This window comes from Chiloscyllium punctatum, chromosome X, assembly GCF_047496795.1.
Source record: "Chiloscyllium punctatum isolate Juve2018m chromosome X, sChiPun1.3, whole genome shotgun sequence".
NCBI lineage: Eukaryota > Metazoa > Chordata > Chondrichthyes > Orectolobiformes > Hemiscylliidae > Chiloscyllium > Chiloscyllium punctatum.
The window spans coordinates 12,835,579-12,857,005 of NC_092791.1; the positions used below are offsets into that span (position 1 = coordinate 12,835,579).

General features: G+C 48.2%; 1 protein-coding gene across 5 annotated transcripts in view; it reads right to left on the reverse strand.

Annotated features, from left to right (window-relative positions):
- Positions 1-529: 529 nt before the first annotated feature.
- The window catches only part of LOC140471082 (tachykinin-3-like), a 45,127-nt gene continuing 24,229 nt past the window's right edge, over positions 530-21,427 (reverse strand). For 2 of the 5 annotated variants that reach the window (XM_072566931.1, XM_072566932.1), the window contains exons 3-6: positions 17,064-17,166; positions 16,252-16,281; positions 12,911-12,964; positions 3,916-5,711 (exon numbers count right to left, since the gene is read on the reverse strand). In XM_072566931.1, the coding sequence (XP_072423032.1) occupies positions 5,587-5,711; positions 12,911-12,964; positions 16,252-16,281; positions 17,064-17,166 (312 nt within the window). In that variant the 3' untranslated portion in view covers positions 3,916-5,586. Of the gene's footprint in view, positions 627-3,915; positions 5,712-7,278; positions 7,352-12,910; positions 12,965-16,251; positions 16,282-17,063; positions 17,167-21,427 lie in introns of those variants that run through there. The other 3 variants (XM_072566933.1, XM_072566935.1, XM_072566934.1) reach the window with 3 other exon arrangements.

The following is a 21,427-nucleotide window of genomic DNA, read 5'->3' on the forward strand; positions in this document are numbered from 1 at the left end:
TCTCTGTTTGGCTTGTCCTATAATAGTAGTGTTGTCCCAGTCGAATGCTTGTTATCTGCATGTGTGGCTACTAAGGATAGCCAGGGAATTCCTAGAGGCATGACACTCATCCACAGATTCAATCAATAAGCACATCGACCTGGACCCAATATACCGACCACTGCAACGGAAAGCTGGAACTGACAACCGGAAGCGGCAGATTCAAACCACTACAAATGCCCGAGGAAACAGCACAGAAGCGCTTCACAGGAGGCTCCCAAGCACTGAGGATGTCACCTAGACAGGGGACGAAACGTCTGCAACACAAATTCCCAGCTCGGCGAACAGAACCACAACGACGCGCACACGAGCTACAAATCTTCTCCCAAACTTTGGGTTTTCATATCCTGGGGCATAATTTCAACTGATTGGTTCAATTCAAATTGTTGTCAAAACAGCCACCAAAACTCAGGTATCCATTTCACAGTCAAATGTAATATATTTTCAATTTTCCAGTACACTCTGGGACTGTCATCTAGTCATATCACACAATTACTTATAAGCTCTCAGTGCAGAACAGCAGTCACTCTCTTCTTAAAGGTACAGTACACGCCTTCAACTTCAGAACGGAAGCGAGGTTCAAGGAACTGGAGAAAAGAAGCCAATGATAGTTGATATCCATGTGGTGGATAAAGGAGAGTGAAACCCAATAGTGCTTGAAGAGCAAATTCCTCCCATATTAAAATGCAGACAGTATTAATGGCATATTAGAATGGTGTGTAGCTCCTGTAGCACAGTGATATTGTCTCTACCACATGGTCTGGGTTCAAATCCCATCCATTATGAGAAATACTTTTTAAATTTTACATATATGGGAGGAGTTGTGTGGTCTGATCAAACGAGATGAAGATAAACACCAACACTGGCACATTCCACGATTTTAGTGAAACTTGATGTGGAGATGCTGGTGTTGGACTGGGGTGGACAAAGTTAAAAATCACACCACACCAGATTATAGGCCTACAGAATTATTTGGAAGCACTAGCTTTCAGAGCACTGCTCCATCGTCAGGTAACTGTGGAGCAGGATCATAAGACACACAATTTATTTCAAAAGATTGCAGCATCATGCAACTGAAATGCACACTAGCTTTGTTCAATATATCATTTCAGTTGCATAACACTGTAATCGTTTGCTATAAATTCAGTGCTATGATTCTGTCCCACAGCTACCTGATGAAGGAGCAGTGCTCCGAAAGCTAGTGCTTCCATCAATATAGGAACTCACTTTCCACACATATAACACAAGCATAACTCTTGCTTTATTCTCTGGCTTCACTAAGCTGGATTCTAACAGCAGCGATGTTAAAACACAACAGTGGCACAGTGGTTAGCACTGCTGCCTCACGGTGCCAGGGACCTGGGTTCAATTCCCACCCCCGCAACTGACTGTGTGGGGTTTGCACATTCTCCCCGTCTCTGCGTGGGTTTCCTCCGGGCGCTCCGGTTTCCTCCCACAGTCCAAAGATGTTCAGGTTAGGGTGGATTGGCCATGCTGAAGTGCCCGTAGTGTTAGGTGCATTAGTCAGAGGGGGGTGGGTTGCTCTTTGGAGGGCCGGTGTGGACTTGTTGGGCCAAAGGGCCTGTTTCCACACTGTAGGGAATTGAATCTAATTCTGGCCTCCCTGCTATAGTAAGTCATTAAACTTGAAAGCGTTCAGAAAAGATTTACAAGGATGTTGCCAGGGTTGGAGGGTTTGAGCTACAGGGAGAGGCTGAACAGGCTGGGGCTGTTTTCCCTGGAGCGTCAGAGGCTGAGGGGTGACCTTATAGAGGTTTATAAAATCATGAGGGGCATGGCTTCTCCCTGGGGTGGGGGAGTCCAGAAGTAGAGGGCATAGGTTTAGGGTGAGAGGGGAAAGATATAAAAGGGACCTAAGGGGCAACTTTTTCACACCCAGAGGGTGGTACGTGTATGGAATGAGCTGCCAGAGGAAGTGGTGGAGGCTGGTACAATTACAGCATTTAAAAGGCATCTGGATGGGTATATGAATAGGAAGGGTTTAGAGGGATATGGGCCGGGTGCTGGCAAATGGGACGAGATTAGGTTAGGATATCTGGTCAGCATGGACAGGTTGGACCGAAGGGTCTGTTTCTGTGTTGTACATCTCTATGACTCTAAGTGCTCTCTTGAATAGATCCAACTTTTTTTTAACTTATTGCCTGTTTCAGGATTCGCAATGCCCTTTAAATCTGAGCTGGACAATGGCCACACAATCAGAAGTCAAGCCCAGGAGTCTTTCATACATGCAGTATAGCTCCCTCTGACACCATTCCAGTGAGTTAATGGCTATGAAGAAACAGCAGCACACAATATAGTGAATACTGGGAGCACTCGTGAAGTAAGGACAGCGACCTCACTTTAAAACGACTTGTTTCAGCAATCAAAATCATGTCTGAAGCCATCATCAGCCCCAATGGCGTCCCCTGTTGGCACTCGGTGACAACACCCGTCCCTCCGCGACTGAAAGATAATAAGAGAAGACCCCACAATCCAGGGATTATCGAAAGCCCCAGTCACCCTTCCCAAGATATCGCAATGGTGGTGGTGGGGGGCTAGAAATGTTTCAGAGCCAGCTGGTGCCAGGAGAGATGAGGGCCTAGTGACATTATCGTTGGGCTGTCAATCTGGAGACCCTGGTAATGTTCTGGGGACTTGGGTTCGAATGCTGACACGTGGAATTGGAATTTGATTTTTAAAAATCTGGAATTAAGAGTCTATTGACTGTGAAGCCATCTCTGATTGTCAGGGGGAGGAACCCATGTGGTTCACTCATGCCCTTTAGGGAGGGACACTACCATCCTGACCTGGTCTGGCCTACATGACGCATGTATGTTGTAATTGTTAATTGCCACTTGTCAGGCCGAGTCTGAACTTTGTCCAGTTGGCAGAGTGGGGAGACAAGATGGTCACTAAGATTCAAAGGGGAGGTGATGATCCATAAGCCAAAAAAGACCTGGAATCCAGAAGCTACTGATGACCATGGAAAAATCTCATTCGGTTTGTGAATGCCCTTTAGGGAAGAAAACTGCCATCCTTACCTGGTGTGGGCCTACATATAACTCCAGACCCACAGCCAAAGTGGTTGACTCTTAACTGCCCTCTGGGTAATTAGGGATAGGTAATAAATGCTGGGCCTAGCCATGTTCTGTGACTGAATATCAATAAAAATGTAGTTCCTTTGCAGTCAATGGGATTGGGCACTAAGTAAAACAAGCAGATGATCAAATGTTCTATACTACTGCAGTGAGCACATTTTGACCTGTCGTTTTGTTTTTGGAGGGAGCAGTAGTTGTACTTGCTGCATTGTCATTGTTATTCGCTCTCATCTCCCTTTCGTAAGGCTGTTTGTCACCACCATGAGAGACCATGGAGAGGCTGTCTTCTGGCCCAGCTAGGAATAGGCACAATCGAAACACAGCTTTCAATTCCATCACCCCCCCCCCACTGCTCACCTCCCGGTCCTGAGGCAGAATACCCCTTCCCTACAGCCTTCAGACCAGAAAAGGCAAGAATCCAGCCATGAATACTCCACGGGCTGTTCCAACAAACTTCGACAAGATGACCCGATTCCTGTCATAGCTCATCATGAGTCATTTGGTAACGACTTAATTACCGTTGTCAAATAAAACAATACCCTTTTTATAGCAAGGGGCTGGTTTTGTGAAGAATTGTCTTTCGCACTATAATTTAAAATATAAATAATTGATAAAATGGTATGGAGATTATTGTGGGATTTCATCCTTAGCAGTTAAAGGGGACTAACTTGGTGTGACACAGCAGGAGTTTTGTTTTGTCTGTAGTTTACGAATTTTGGTACTGCGGTTCTTCGTTTAAAATAGACTATTTTAAGAAAGATTCCAGCCTTGAAATGCATTCTGTAACTGCATGCTGCATTTTATTCTTTTGGCACAGCGCAATTTAATTCGGAATAAAACTCTGCAGGACAACACAGATCAGTCAGTGACGAGAACAGCAGCAAGGATAGGAGTTACTTCACACACCCAAACAGCCAGAACAACTAGGTCACATCAGGGCTGCAACAAATCCAACGCAGTGACACAGCCTGTGCTAAATACCATAGGTATCCATCAGTGTCTGCCTTTTGTGGGTATGTCATGGGCTTGGGGATAAACTTGTGGAGAGGCAATTTCTTTCATTCACGGGATGTGGACGTCACTGGTTCGGCCAACATCAGTCGAGAAAGTTTTTCCACTCCCAGTGCGTGACTCTAAATTATAATACAGCCAAAAATTGTGGATGGGAACTTACTTTTACCTCACAGTCATGGAGAAAACATTTGGCATTGTCAGCGTTTGACTGGATTGGAAGTGATGGGAAGGGAGGTCAGTGAAGAAAGCGTTCAGCACGCTTACCTTTATTGGTCAGTGCATCGAGTATGCAATGAAGGGTATGTAGGTTAGTCTGATAGGATAAAGGGCCCACACAACATCGAGGGCTGAAGGGTCTGTACTTTGCTGTACTGTTCTATGAGTGTAGGAGTTGGGAGGTCATGTTGCGGCTATACAGGAGATTGGTGAAGCCACTTTTGGAATACTGCATGCAATCCTGGTGTAGGAAGAATGGTGTTAAACTTGAAAGGGTTCAGAAAAGATTTACAAGGATGTTGCCAGGGTTGGTGGATTTGAGCTACAGGGAGAGGCTGAACAGGCTGGGGCTGTTTACCCTGGAACATTGAGGAGTGACCTTGTAGAGGTTTAGAAAATCACACGGGGCATGGATAGGGTAAATAGACACAGTCTTTTGCCCAGGGTATGGGTGTCCAGAAAGGGCATAGGTTTAAGGTGAGAGGGGCAAGATTGAAAAGGAACCTAAGGGGTGAGTTTTTCACGCAGAGGGTGGTACGTGTATGGAATGAGCTGCCAGAGGAAGTGGTGGGGGCTGGTACAATTGCAACTTTTAAGAGGCATTTGGATGGGGACATGAATAGGAAAGGGTTTGGAGGGATATGGGCCGGGTGCTGGCAAATGAGACTAGATTAATTTAGGGTATCTGGTCAGCAAGTAGGACCAAAGGGTCTGAGCTGTGCTACACATCTCCAAGACTCTACGATTGGTTGAAATGGATATTCTGTGCAATGACAAAGAGAAAACATCTGAAAGGAAAGAGAGTCATGAAGCTGATTGGCATGAGAAAGATACCATTCTGTGAGCGGTACACCTGAAGCTGCAAGACCGACTGTGGATTTGTTACTGCCTGGATAAGTTAGCAGCAGTTGAAGTGCTAGAGGCATTAACAGCAGGGGAGATTGCAGCGAACATATGTAATAGAGATATCTGCAGAGTGGTGGAAGCACCCAGGAAGGGTGATCATAGCCTGCGTTTATCGCACTGAAATCGATAAGAAGCATAGCAGGAATTTTTATTTGGAGTGGGCACAGGAGATCACAAAACAAAAGCAAGGAATAAACTCTAGGCTGAAATGAGGCAGCTCCCGAAGCAGTTCCTGATCTTGACCACACAGTCCCTTCTCCGTGTCAACTCATTCCACAGAGGCTTCGATCACAAATGCAAATCTACCATCAATTTAATTCTCAGTTTTATAGAACAGAGATAGCGGTGTATTTGGAAAGGTGTGCACTTTGGTAGATGCAGCCATTGCTTTCTGGGAATGCTCCAGATCCCTTCCAAGGTTAAATGGACCTGCAGGCCCTAAAGACAGATCAAAGGCTCGTTTAGTTGCTCTTCATTCACGGCTCGACCCCCCCCCCCCCCCAACAACCATTAGAAACCAAGCCTGACTTTGTTCCCTTTTGAAATTCCACAGGGAGAAAAGAACATCGGACACACACACTGATACACATTGGGCACGGTCACGAGACATGGGTTCGAGACCCACGTCTGACCTGTAGCCGCTTTCAACTGAAACAAGTAAGCAAAATGGGAAGGCAGCTCACACCCTGGGGCGCCTCCTTCTGGCTGGTCTCGGAGTTTCTCTGACACAGGCTGGGGAGGGGCTCCACGCTTGGGATGGGTTTCCCTCAGAGACAGGAACAGAGGTTCATATTTTAGCTCCTTGATTTCAATTCTGATTGTAAAAGTTATCAGTGTTTCTTTCTCTCTCTCTCTCTCTCTCTCTCTCTCTCCACGAATGCTGCCAGACCTAGAATCATTGAAGCCCTCCAGCGTGGAAACAGGCCATTTGACCCATCAAATCCACACAAACATCCCACCCAGATCCATCCCGACTGCACAACCCTACATTTTCCCCAAGGATAACTCACATAACTCACCTGCACATCCCTGGGCACGATGGGACAATTTAGCACGGCCAATCCACCCTAACCTGCACATCCCTGGACACTATGGGGACAATTTAGCATGGCCAATCCACCCTAACCTGCACATCCCTGGACACTATGGGACAATTTAGTACAGCCAATCCACCCTAACCTGCACATCCCTGGGCACTATGGGACAATTTAGCATGGCCAATCCACCCTAACCTGCACATCCCTAGACACTATGGGACAATTTAGCACGGCCAATCCATCCTAACTTGCACATCCCTAGACACTATGGGACAATTTAGCACGACCAATCCACTCTAACCTGCACATCCCTGGGCACTATGGGACAATTTAGCATGGCCAATCCACCCTAAACTACACATCCCTGGGCACTATGGGACAATTTAGCACGACCAATCCACCCTAACCTGCACATCCCTGGACACTATGGGGACAATTTAGCACGGCCAATCCACCCTAACCTGCACATCCCTGGACACTATGGGACAATTTAGTACAGCCAATCCACCCTAACCTGCACATCCCTGGGCACTATGGGACAATTTAGCATGGCCAATCCACCCTAACCTGCACATCCCTAGACACTATGGGACAATTTAGCACGGCCAATCCATCCTAACTTGCACATCCCTAGACACTATGGGACAATTTAGCACAACCAATCCACTCTAACCTGCACATCCCTGGGCACTATGGGACAATTTAGCATGGCCAATCCACCCTAAACTACACATCCCTGGGCACTATGGGACAATTTAGCACGACCAATCCACCCTAACCTGCACATCCCTGGGCACTATGGGACAATTTAGCATGGCCAATCCACCCTAACCTGCACATCTTTGGTCTGGGTCCCTGGCACTGGGAGGCAGCAGTGCTAACCACTGAGCCACTGTGCTGCCCCTAGTTTGTGCAGCCCTTCGAAACACAATCTGCTCATTGACATTTGAAAGATGTAAAATAATTACCTCAGTTTGCACTTGGCGGGTGCAGTGAACTCTTTTTCCCCAGGAGCACCTTTATTTAGAGTAGCCAATGTATCTGTATAAACGTGATATTTGAAATTGTTATTTTGCTTCTAGCTGAGGCTCAGTCGGAGCAGCATCACATCTGAACCTGTAAATTCACACCATATTTCTATCGATGGTGCACATAATCTAGGGCAACACTCCCAGTGCTCCCAACCCTCCCAACACTCCCACTCCCACTCTCAGGGGGTGCTGGACTGTCAGAGATGCCATCTTCCAGTGAGGTGTTAAACTAAGGCCCCGTCTGAACAGTCACCACTGCTTGTGCGAGCTTGCTTTGCGCAAAATGGCTGCCGCTGCCCTTCAAAGGAGCTCATTGCAGACAATGGCACTTGATTATTTTTAAATCATTGCGCGCTTATCAGAAAGTGATCCACAACTACAAGTCTTTTATCTGTCTTGTAGCAAGCCCGAGTGATGTAATGTTTATGTTAAAGTATAGCACAGAGAGCATCGGCTTTCATTAGGCTGCTTCACAGTTACGCCAATTGGCGGTTCTGCTGGGAAAGAGCTTGTCAGATGTTTGCACACATGGGAAAGACTGAGGCATGACAGATTGAAACAGGTTTGTTCCCACAGTTACACCTGTTCTACACATTAGCAGTTTCTTTTTTTTTCCTCGTGTTCTCTTGCTTTGAGGTGTTAGGCAAGCCCCAGGCTGCAGCAGTGGGAGCAGGCCAAGCTGCCAGCAGCAGTGCTGGTGGCAACACATTAGCAGTTAATACAATCATGGCAATTTGAAAGAAAACACTTTGTGCTGTACAGCGAAGTTGAAAAGCAAATTCAAAAAGGTATCCACTCCGCTTCCTAAATTGTGCTCCCCAGTATTCGTCAACATGTTAGCTCTGTGCACAGTGAGCCAGTCAGGCCTACTGTATCCCTATGGCCTTGCAAGTGTATTTCCACCATGTGTCTATCCAATTTCCTTTTGAAATCATTCATTGTCTCCCCCCCCCGCCCCAACGCACATGGAACAACATCCAGTTCATTCCCACTCACTGTTTCTTCCCCATACCCCACTCCGGTAGCTCCGAAAGCTGCCTCCCCCTCACAGCATCAGTTAATGGGAGCAGTTCCCCGTTGTCCACCTTATGTAAACTTGTTATCGTCTTGTCCACCTCGATCCAATCTCCTCTCAATCTCCAAGCAAACCAATCCCCGCTTCTCCCACTCTAACCTTGTCACTAAAATTCCCCGTTGCTGGAACCGTTCTGGTAAATCCCTTCTGCCCTGCCTTGAGTATCCCCCACCTCCTTCTGAAAGGCTGGAGACCAGAACTGGACACAGTGTTCTCACTGGGGCCTAACCAGAGCTTTATAAAGTCATAGTCATGGAGTCATAGAGATGTACAGCATGGAAACAGACCCTTCGATCCAACCCGTCCATGCTGACCCAGATATCCCAACCCAATCTACTCCCACCTGCCAACACCCGGCCCATATCCCTCCAAACCCTTCCTATTCATATACCCATCCAGATGCCTTTTGGGTGGCACGGTGGCACAGTGGTTAGCACTGTTGCCTCACAGCGCCAGAGACCCGGGTTCAATTCCCGCCTCAGGCGACTGACTGTGTGGAGTTTGCACATTCTCCCCGTGTCTGTGTGGGTTTCCTCTGGGTGCTCCGGTTTCCTCCCACAGTCCAAAGATGTGCAGGTCAGGTGAATTGGCCATGGTAAATTACCCGTAGTATTAGGTGTAGGGGAATGGGTCTGGGTGGGTTGTGGGTTGGTGTGGACTTGTTGGGCTGAAGGGCCTGTTTCCACACTGTAAGTAATCTAATCTAAAATGTTGCAATTGTACCAGCCTCTGGCAGCTCATTCCATACCCATACCACCCTCTGCGTGAAAATGTTGCCCCTTAGGTCTCTTTTAAATCTTTCTCCTCTCACCCTAAACCTATGCCCTCTAGTTCCGGTCTCCCCCACCCCAGGGAAAAGACTTTGTCTATTTATCCTATCCATGCCCCTCATAATTTTATAAACCTCTTTAAGGTCACCCCTCAGCCCCTGACACTCCAGGGAAAACAGCCCCAGCCTGTTCAGCCTCTCCCTATAGCTCAAACCCTCCAACCCTGGCAACATCCTTGTAAATCTTTTCTGAACCCTTTCAAGTTTCACAACATCTTTCCGATAGGAAGGAGACCTGAATTGCTCACAATATTCCAATAGTGGCCTAACCAATGTCCTGTACAGGCGCAACATGACCTCCCAACTCCTGTACTCAATACTCTGACCAATAAAGGAAAGCATACCAAATGCCTTTGTCACTATCCTGTCTACCTGTGACTCCACTTTCGAGGAGCTATGAACCTGTACTCCAAGGTCTCTTTGTTCAGTAACACTCCCTAGGACCTTACCATTAAGTGTATAAATCCTGCTAAGATTTGCTTTCCCAAAATGCAGCACCTCGCATTTATCTGAATTAAACTCCATCTTCTCAGCCCATTGGCCCATCTGATCAAGACCCCATTCGGTGTCCACTACACCTCCAATTTTGGTGTCATCTGCAAACTTACTAACTATACACCTCTTATACTCACATCCAAATCATTTATATAAATGACAAAATGTCGTGGACCCAGCACTGATCCTTGTGGCACTCCACTGGTCACAGGCCTCCAGTCTGAAAAACAACCCTCCACCACCACCCTCTGTCTTCTACCTTTGAGCCAGTTCTGTATCCAAATGGCTAGTTCTCCCTGTATTCCATGAGATCTAACCTTGCTCACCAGTCTCTCATGGGGAACCTTGTCGAATGCCTTACTGAAGTCCATATAGATCACATCTACTGCTCTGCCCTCATCAATCCTCTTTGTTACTTCCTCAAAAAACTCAATCAAGTTTGTGAGACATGATTTCCCACGCACAAAGCCATGTTGACTATCCTGAATCAGTCCTTGCCTTTCCAAATACATGTACATCCTGTCCCTCAGGATTCCCTCCAACAACTTGCCCACCACCGAGGTCAGGCTCACTGGTCTATAGTTCCCTGGCTTGTCCTTACCGCCCTTCTTAAACAGTGGCAACATGTTAGCCAACCTCCAGTCTTCCAGCACCTCACCTGTGACTATCGATGATACAAATATCTCAGCAAGAGGCCCAGCAATCACTTCCCGAGCTTCCTACAGAGTTCTAGGGTACACCTGATCAGGTCCTGGGAATTTATACACTTTTAAGCGTTTCAAGACATCCAGCACATCCTCCTCTGTAATCTGGAGATTTTGCAAGATGTCACCATCTATTTCCCTACAGTCTATATCTTCCATATCCTTTTCCACAGTAAATACTGATGCAAAATATTCATTTAGTATCTCCCCCATTTTCTGCAGCTCCACACAAAGGCCGCTTTGCTGATCTCTGAGGGGCCCTATTCTCTCCCTCGTTACCCTTTTGTCCTTAATATATTTGTAAAAACCCTTTGGATTCTCCTTAATTCTATTTGCCAAAACTATCTCATGTCCCCTTTTTGCCCTCCTGATTTCCCTCGTAAGTATACTCCTACTGCCTTTATACTCTTCTAAGGATTCACTCGATCTATCCTGTCTATACCTTACATATGCTTCCTTCTTTTTCTTAACCAAACCCTCAATTTCTTTAGTTATCCAACATTCCCTATACCTACCAGCCTTCCCTTTCACCCTGACAGGAATATACTGTCTCTGGATTCTTGTTATCTCATTTCTGAAGGCTTCCCATTTTCCAGCCATCCCTTTACCTACGAACATCTGCCTCCAATCAGCTTTCGAAAGTTCTTGCCTAATACCATCAAAATTGGCCTTTCTCCAATTTAGAACTTCAACTTTTCGATCTGGTCTATCCTTTTCCATCACTATTTTAAATCTAATAGAATTATGGTCGCTGGTCCCAAAGTGCTCCCCCACTGACACCTCAGTCACCTGCCCTGCCTTATTTCCCAAGAGTAGGTCACGTTTCGCACCTTCTCTAGTCGGTACATCCACATACTGAATCAGAGAATTGTCTTGTACACACTTAACAAATTCCTCTCCATCTAAACCCTTAACACTATGGCAGTCCCAGTCTATGTTTGGAAGGTTAAAATCCCCTACCATAACCACCCTGGATGTAGGTTTGCTCGCTGAGCTGGAAGGTTCATTTCCAGATGTTTCGTCTCCCTACTAGGTGACATCTTCAGTGGGCCTCAGGCAAAGCAATGCTGCTGATTCTGTCCTAGAATGGAGGTGTTGTCCCAGTCGAAGTGGTGTCCTTCCTCATCTGTATGTGAGGATACTAGTGAGAGTGGGTCATGTCTTTTGTGGCTAGTTGATGTTCATGTATCCTGGTGGCTAGTTTTCTGTCTGTTTGTCCAATGTCGTTCCAGTCTTTGCATGGTATTTTTAACTCATTCAGGGGATGTGATATATTAATGGCTCAGCCAGCATTTATTGCCCATCCTTAATTGCCCAGAGGGCAGTTAAGTGTCAACCGCATTGGCCATGTGGCCTGGAGTTACATTTAGGCCCAGACCAGGTAAGGATGGCAGTTCCCCTTCCCTAATGTCCTTTGTTGAACCAGATGGGTTTTCCCCCTGCATTGCAAACTCTTCCTTTAATTGAATTTCGGATTCAACCTGCAGCAGGATTCGAACCCAGGTCCCCACCTGTGTCTCTGGATTTACAGCCCAGCGATTACACCTCTAGGCCGTCGCCTCCCCCTGTATGCTGAAAGCAGCCCCCAACATCGGCCAACCCATTCCCCCCTCGCCATTATATTCATCATCAACCTTTTCCCTTTCCTTGGCTCACCATCCCCTTTCACCGTCAAGCTGCCATTCTCTCTCTCTGGGCTCTGTTTCCTCTCATTTCTTTCCCCCTCACCTCACCCCTCTGTCATCAGCATAAATACCACCAGCTTCTATCAGTTCTGAAGAAGGGACACTGGATTTGACATTTCTCCCTGTGCTGGAAGGGGGCGTGCGCGTTGAAGGTAGGATGTGGGCCCTCAAAGTTCCCGACAAGAAATAGCACCCCCCCACCCCCCCCCAACCCCGTCCCAACACACATCACTTACCTTCGGCCCCCCTCGACATTGGAAATCCAGGGGTGATGTCATCATGCCACCTGCGGGGCGCTGCTGAGACAGCTGTTCTCACTGGATGAAACATCAGGGTCTTGATTCCAGGGCAGTGGCCTTGCCAATCCCTGATTGGTGTACGATTGATTGGCATGAGGGCCTTCCCTTGGAACAGGCAGCACCAGTCTCGCATCCCGGTTCTCTCACCAACTGATGAGATCTCTCCCCAGTCCTTTCCCCCCCACCCCCCAACATCCTCCCCATGCCTCAGTCAGAATCGGCCAATGGGTGAATCATATCTAGGGATGGTATATATTCTGTTTCACCTGACTGTCCTCCACTGACTCCGGTTTGCTGGAGAAATAATCCTGCGCTTATCAGGAGCCTTACCTATGAGTGCCATCCCATCTCCCAATCACTGGCACTGCAGCCTTGGCCAATGCCAACTCTTTATAAAGCCCTCCAAAAGGTTTGTCCCAACCTAACATAACTGCCAAGAAACCTAGAAGGTAAAGTGAATAAGTAACAAGATTCATCCTCACCGAGCTCTGTGTTCTGTCTGCCCATCAGATCAACAAAGAAATCGCTCATATCTCCTGCAGAAAGAGAACACGTCAGCCCTTTAGTCATCCACTACTGAGCCCTAGCTACACAATATGAATGTGTCTGTGTTCGATACCTTATGCTAGGGGAATCTGGAGGTGGCGATTTCTATTCTGTTTCGCGCTGTCATACCTCATTCACTGTTTGTTTTTTTGTGGTTTAAAGTTTGGAATGGCTAGATCCAAATGGAGTACGTTGGGATCGGTCTGAAAGACAGAGCACTCCATATTAACAGGAGTGTGGGTCTAATCCTTTATGGGGCTCGCTTTGATGCCACTTTAACGCGTCTATACAGCTGAAGATAACATCATTGACACCCCTGCCAAGTGTTCCTTCCTCCCCCAACCCTACATCCCAGAATACCTCCCTCGTTCTCCTGAAGGCTACCCATGCTGGGTGGCACTGGTTGACGTGACCGTGCCCATTGTCCGTACCTAAAGCCAGGCAAGGAAATCTGCCGCCCTTACCCAGGCCCGGGCCGACACATGACTCCAGACTTCCACAGCCAATGAGGTGGAGTCTTCACTGTCCTCTGAAATTGCCAGGCAAACTATGCCCGTTGTGCCAAGACACCAAAGGAGAAGAAAACCAGGCGAGTCACTTGGCACCAACCAAGGCACCTGGCACTTGACCTGTGCCACTGACAAGTTGCGCAGCAGAGGGGTATAATCCTACCTTACAGGCAAAATCCCAGACAACCCAGATAACCCAGCAGGCTTATGGCCCAGTGTATATCATCAATATTGACACCCAATCCCATGGTGTCAGGTTAAACATGGGCAAGGAAACCTCCTGCTGGTTATTAGATTACTTACTTACAGTGTGGAAACAGACCCTTCAGCCCAACAAATCCATACCAACCCTCCGAAGAGCAACCCACCCAGACCCTTTCCCCTACATTTACCCCTATCCCTAACACTACGGACAATTTAGCATGGCCAATTCACCTGACCTGCACATCTTTGGACTGTGGGAGGAAACCGGAGCACCTGGAGGAAACCCACGCAGACACAGGGAGAACGTGCAAACTCCACACAGTCAGTCGCCTGAGGCGGGAATTGAACCCGGGTCTCTGGCGCCGTGAGGCAGCAGCATACCATCCTCCCTCGGCTGATGAATCGGTACTCCTCCACGTTGAACAACACTGAGAGGAAGCACTGAGGGTGACAAGGTCACAGAACGGACCCTGGGTGGGGGATCTCAATGTCCACCACCAAGAGTGGCTCAGATCGAGCTGGTCAGGTCCTAAAGGACATAGCTGCTAGACAAGAGGGAAAAACATAATGGCCCTGGCTATGGGCCCAGACAACATTCCAGCAATAGGACTGAAGACTTGTGCTCCAGAACTTGTCGCTCCCCTAGCCAAGCTGTTCCAGTACAGTTACAACACTGGCATCTACCCGACAATGTGGAAAGTTGCCCAGGTATGTCCTGAACATAAAAAGCAGGACAAATCCAACCTGGTGAATTACTGCCCCATCGGTCTCCTCTCGATCATCAGGAAAGTGATGGAAGGTGTCACCAACAGGGCTATCAAGCAGCACCTGCTCAGCAATAACCTGCTCAGTGAGGCCCAGTTTGGGTTCCCCCTCAGAATTGCAGAACCATTACAGTGGAGAAGAAGGCCATTCAGCCCATTGACCTTGCGCTGGCTCAGAGCATTTTAATTTAGTGCTGAGCTTCTGCTTTTCCCTCCAACCTGCACATAGCCAGGTTATTGGGACAGGAACAATCCAATTTCCCTCTTCAATCTTTCAATTGAATCTGCCTCCACCACATGTAGGCCCAGACCAGGTAAGGACGGCAGATTTCCTTCCCGAAAGGGCATGAGTGAACCAGATGGGTTTTTCCCAACCATGGATTCATGGGCATCAGGAGATTCTTAATTCCAGATTTTTACTGAATTCAAATTCCACCATTTGCCATGGCAGGATTTGAACCCAAGTCCACAGAACATTTCTTTACTCAGCGAGTTGTGAGTTCATGGAATGCCCTGCCAGTAGCAGTGGTGGACTCTCCCTCTTTATGGGTATTTAAGCGGGCATTGGATAGGCATATGGAGGATAGTGGGCTAGTGTAGGTTAGGTGGGCTTGGATCGGCGCAACATCGAGGGCCGAAGGGCCTGTACTGCGCTGTATTCTTCTGTGTTCTATGTTCTATGATCTATTAGCTGAGTTTCTGGATGACTAGTCATAGTGATAGTACCATCACCTCTCCATTGAACCCTATCTACCACCCATCTTCCCACTCTACCAACTGGACAAAGTCCACACTTGGACTGACAAGTGGCAATTAACAATTACAACATGCATATACCAGGCAATGACCCTCTCCAACAAGAAAGAACTTATCTATATCCCCTTGATGGCAATACCATCACTGAATCTCTTCTATCAACATCCTGGGGGTTATCATTGTTCAGACTCAGAACTGGACTTACCACATAAACACATTAGCTACAAGAGTTGGTCAGAGGATGGGAATCCTGTAGTGAGTAACTCCCCTCCTGACTCCCCAAAGCCTGTCCCACCATCTACAAGGCACAAGTCAGGAGGGTGATGGAATACTCCCCACTTGCCCCTGGATGGGGGCAGCTCCAACAACACTCAAGAAGCTCAACACCATCCAGGACAAAGCAGCCGCTTGATCGGCCCCACATCCACAAACATCCACTCCCTCCCCCCACTGACGCTCAGTAACAGCAGTGTGTACCATCTACAAGATGCCCTGCAGAAACTCACCAAAGATCCTCAGACAGCACCTTCCAAACCCACGACCACTTCCATCTAGAAGGACAAGGGCAGCAGATACATGGGAACACCACCCCCTGCAAGTTCCCCTCCAAGCCCCTCACCACCCTGACTTGGAAATATATCCCTGTTCCTTCAGTGTCACTGGGTCAAAATCCTGGAATTCCCTCCCTCGGGGCATTGTGGGTCAACCCACAGCACATGGACTGCAGCGGTTCAAGATGGCAGCTCACCCCCACCTTCTCAAGGGGGGCAACTAGGGACGGGTCCCACAAAGAAATTCAAAATTCACATGCCTTGCAACCCCATGATCTCAACTACGTCCCCCTTCTCGCTGCTGTTGGCCAATGATTAAAAGCTCCTCGCTATAAGCTAAATATATCTGGGGTTTATCAGGTCAAATGGCAGAATTGGCCCAGCCAAACCATTTGAGTGAGGCCAGGGAGTTGTGCAGGAACAGGCAGGTGGTGGAAGGCGTGAGCATTAAAACAATGGCAGATGGCCGGAAATCCCCTTCACCAACACTTACGTTTCAGAGCCGGAGGAATTTCCTTTGTACCTGCGCACACACACACAAAAAAAAGAGAAGTTTGTGTAAATTTGCCATATTTCTGTCAGGATTGACTATCTGTTTGTGCAGTCAGTAGAGTACAATATTGTCATTTTGTTTTTCATTGGTTTTCCACCTTAGTTTCCCAGAAGTGATTTTGCACAAGGAGATTACTTCCCTCACCTTGAATACCAATGCTTTGTGGATGCAGTGTGCCAGTGAGCTTTGGCACGCGGAACGGAGCCTTGGAGCAGAATGCCAACTTGTCCTCCTCACCAGCTGTTTGCACACTGCGCCACCAACCAGTTGGTGTGCCAATTCCGATGGCCATTTATCCTGCTTCTCAGGATACAGGCACAATTAACAGTGCCAATGGCCTAGAGGTATGCAATTGGCACATTGGGCTCATGCCCTTCTCAATGGCAGCTTCCTCTGATGCCCATGTTGCTAAAACTGCCACTGTCAGCACAACTGTATTGCCAGACTCTGGGGAAATATTCCGCCAGTTTACAGCGGCCATGTTGTTCGTCCATGCCAACCAAGCAGTCTAACTTCATGAATATCTAAAGCTGTAAAGCATCAGTGGACACAGATGCCTGAGTCATATCCTTTAAGGAAGGGAATCTGCTCCCCTTCCCCATTCAGGCCTCCCTCCAGCCCCTCGCCAGCTTTTCTGGTACGCCCCTCTGTTCAGCTCAGCTGGCACGAGCCAGAAATGCCAACCATGCCCACAGCCTGAGGAGGAGCAGAAACCAGGTCACGCTAGACTTGCTCATTGACGTTGTACTTGCCTGCCATTCTCCTTCCCATCAATCCTACAAATCCGTCATAGGAATGTCCGTCATAGAAACGCTTCAGGAAGAGGGGCGGCAGGTGTTCCGAATCCGTGTTCTCCTGGAAGAGAAGACGGGAGATTCAGCAGCAGCTGCCCATTAACAGACAGGTTCGGTCATTGTTCCTCCTAATTCCCTCTTCCCTTTGCTCCTGCTGTACTCCAAACTGACAGGCCCTCTGGCATTTCCTGCACATACTCAGGGCATTGAGCAAACTCAAAGCCAATTTAGTTTAACCTTCCACACAACTGGAACCTTGAGGTTAGGGCCAGAATATCGGATTCCAAGGCGCACCCATATTTTTAATACATTAAACGAAAGAAACACAGAGCTTGCATTTGGATAACGCTTTTGACCAGCACTGGCCGTGGAAAAGCACACAGCAACCATAGAAAGAGTTTTCAAAGCACAAGCATTTGGAAGGTAGGACCTGTGGCAGCAAAATGCATCCAGCACGTTCTCACAAACAGCAAGGTGCTCATGACCAACCCTTCGGTGTTTACACCAATGTAGACTCAGGGATTCAATATAGGCTGCAGGGGATAACTCCACCACTCGACTTTAAATTGAACAGCGAGATAGCACCTCAGCCTCATCTGAAAGATGGCACCTCCGACAACGCAACACTCCCTCAGTACTGACCCTCTGACAGTGCGGCACTCCCTCAGTACTGACCCTCCGACAGTGCGGCACTCCCTCAGTACTGACTCTCCGACAGTGCGTCACTCCCTCAGTACTGACTCTCCGACAGTGCGTCACTCCCTCAGTACTGACTCTCCGACAGTGCGGCACCCCCTCAGTACTGACCCTCTGACAGTGCGGCACTCCCTCAGTACTGACCCTCTGACAGTGCGGCACTCCCTCAGTACTGACTCTCCGACAGTGCGTCACTCCCTCAGTACTGACCCTCCAACAGTGCGGTAACCCCTCAGTACTGACCCTCCGACAGTGCTGCACTCCCTCAGCACTGACCCTCCGACGTGCGGCACTCCCTCAGCACTGACCCTCTGACAGTGCCCACTCCCTCAGTACTGACCCTCCGACAGTGCAGCACTCCTTCAGCACTGATGCTGGACTCCCTGACTGTACTCATTCTCCCCTTTAGATGTCTACTTAGAGTGGCCAGGATGGTTTGCATTCCCATTTTCCAAAGGATGTAATCTTCTCATCTTCCCAGGAATGCGACGAGTGGTGTCTGAGGGTTAGAGATATTGACAAGGAAGTTTGCAACCAATGTCCAGCTGCAACTGACAAACTGGCGTGCTGTTAAACAGACGCTGGGTAAGGTCTTCAGAAGAATGACTTGGGCTAGAGGTTTGTGATTATTAAGGAGGGCAGCTATGGAGTTGTAAACAGCAGAGCATGCTTGATGAATGCAGTTGACAAAATAGCAGATTTTGATGGAGGGAATGCTATCTCTCTGACAATGGACCACATAAAAGACTGATTCGCCAAACTGAGACTACTAGAACACTGGGATTGGTATCCAAATGATGGATAGGAATGATCCAAAATGATCCAAATGATCCAAAGAGGAAGCAGAGAGAATGAATTGTTTCAAAGGAAAGCTGGTTGGCTCTTTGAATGGAAGCAAACTTGGAGGGCCACGGGGGAAAAGACCAAGGAATGTGTGACTGGAAAGAGCTGGGATGGACTCTGTGTGCTGAATGGCCAGCTCTGTCCTCCAATGAGATTACAGCTTATTGCTCCCTTTGTTCTGTAAGAACTTTTCCCATTTTGAAAGCGCCTGTTTAACTTCTTCTCACTTCCCTTGGCGTCATATAAAGCGTGATTTTTTTCTCAGCGCTCTGGGGGTCTTGGTGCATGAATCAGAGAAAATGGGTCTGCACAAAGGCAAATGGAATCCTGGCGTTTATTGAAAAAGCTGAAAAATGTGTTGCTGGAAAAGCGCAGCAGGTCAGGGCAGCATCCAAGGGGCAGGAGAATCGACGTTTCGGGCATCCTGAAGAAGGGCTCATACCCGAAACGTCGATTCTCCTGCCCCTTGGATGCTGCCCTGACCTGCTGCGCTTTTCCAGCAACACATTTTTCAGCTCTGATCTCCAGCATCTGCAGGCCTCACTTTCTCCCCATTTATTGAAAAAGGATTGGGTCAGAAAAGTCAAGAGATGTTGTCACAAATATATACGGCATTGGTGAGTCCACCTCTGGAATATCGTGTCCAGTTTTGGTCTCCTTATTTGAGGAAGGATGTGGTGGCACTGGAGGCAGTTCAGATTAGATTACTTACAGTGTGGAAACAGGCCCTTCGGCCCAACAAGTCCACACCGACCCTCCGAAAAGCGACCCACCCAGACCTGTTTCCCCTACACCTAACACTACGGGGCAATTTCGCACGGCCAATTCACCTGACCTGCACATTTTCTTTGGACTGTGGGAGTAAACCCACGCAGACACGGGGGGAATGGGCAGACCCGGCACAGACAATCGCCTGAGGCAGGAATTGAACCCAGGTCTCTGGTGCTCTGAGGCCGCAGTGCTAGCCACTGTGCTGCCCACAAAGAGGAGGGTCACCAGATTGACCCCAGGGATGAAAGGGCTGTTGTACAAGGAGCCGTCAAATAGCTTGGGTTTCTCCTCAGGAGAATGAGGGTGTGGGACCTGATTGCGGTCTAGAAAAATGCTAAAGGGGATTAATAAGGTGGAACGTTGGGACAGTCTCAACCAAGAGGGCAGAGATATCGAGGGAAAGGAGGTCAGTTCAAAACGGATTCTGAAGAGAGGTTACTTCTGTGGAACTCACTGCCTCAAAACGGGGCAGAAGCAATTGACAGATTCCTGAAAGAAATAGATATGCTGCAAAGTGGGATAAAGGGCTGTGGGGAGCAGGCAGGGGAGCTGGAGTCGAGACCAGGATAAGCTCAACCATGATCACGTTCAATGCCAAAGTGGATTTTAAGGGCTGAATTGCTTACTCCCACTCCCAATTCCCATGTCCCTTCCTTTATTCCTGATCCTGACCTCTCGAATTTGTTATCGTCAGGGATCCGTTGAAGTCTGAAAATTAAATATTCAGGGCACCCCCCCTTTAAGCACTGGCAAATCTCACAACGGTTTTGTTGGGTTGAATGGTTTTTTCAGCCTGCATTTACAGCTAACAGCGCGTTGCAGTTGGGGAGAGGCCAGCGTAGGGTTAGTCCAGCTCGACTGAGGAAGGGTGTGATTGCAATGCAGGAGGCGTGGAGGAGATTCACCAGGATGTTGCCTGGGATGGAGAGAGACTGGATAAAGCTGGGGTTATTTTCCACAGAGCAGGAAAAGCTGAGGGGGGTGGAGGGGGGAGGGGAACCTGATAGAGGTGGACACAGATTATGAGGGGCATGGACAGAGTAGATAGGATGCGGCTGTTCCCCATTGTCGAAGGGGGACCATTCATTTTAAGATAAGGGCTGGAGCAATCGAGCAGATTTAAGGAGTTTTCTTTTTACCCAGAGGGTGCTGGGGGTCTACAAAGCACTGCCTGGGAGGGTAGTTGGGTGGGGAGACCTCACAACATTTTAAAAATTCCTTGGATGAGCCCCTGAAATATCATAACATTCATGGCTACGGGCCTAGTGCTGGAAGAAGGGACCAGTGTAGATTGAGTGTAGCAGTACAGATTCGATGGGCCGAAGAGCCTCTTCTGCACTATATGATTCTATGATCAGACCATTCCATGTCTAGTAATCCAGGCTAATCTGTGGGGTTCAAATCCCACCATGCCAATAAATAAATCAGGAATTGAAAGGGAACTTTAGTAACAGTGACCATGGCAACCATCGTGGATTGTCGCAAAAACCCACTGAGTTCAGTTTAGGGAGGGAAATCTGCTGTCCTTACCTGGTCTGGCCTACATGTGACCAAGGTGGTCAGTGGGCAAGCACTCGTTTCAAAGGGCATTGCGGGATAGGCACCCCCTCATGTTAAACACAACCCGACCGGAGTCATTTCCATATCGTTTCGAAGGCAGGAAGTTAGCGCAAGGCGAATTGTCAGACCAATATTGATGCCCACCTCACGGAGAGAAACATTAGGGCTAACTGACCAAATCAAGAGGGCTCTTTCTTGCTGACTTTCGAATGATTAGTTTCAGCGCTCAGAGCGGAGTGGGATCTCCAACATGGCACTATGCACACACACACTCACACACACTCTCTGTTTCACACACACACTCACACTCACACACACTCTCTGTTTCACACACACTCTCACACGCAGACACACACACTCTCACACTCACACACTCTCTCTCTCACACACACTCTCACACTCACACACTCTCTCTCTCACACACACACTCACACTCTCTCTCTGTTTCACAC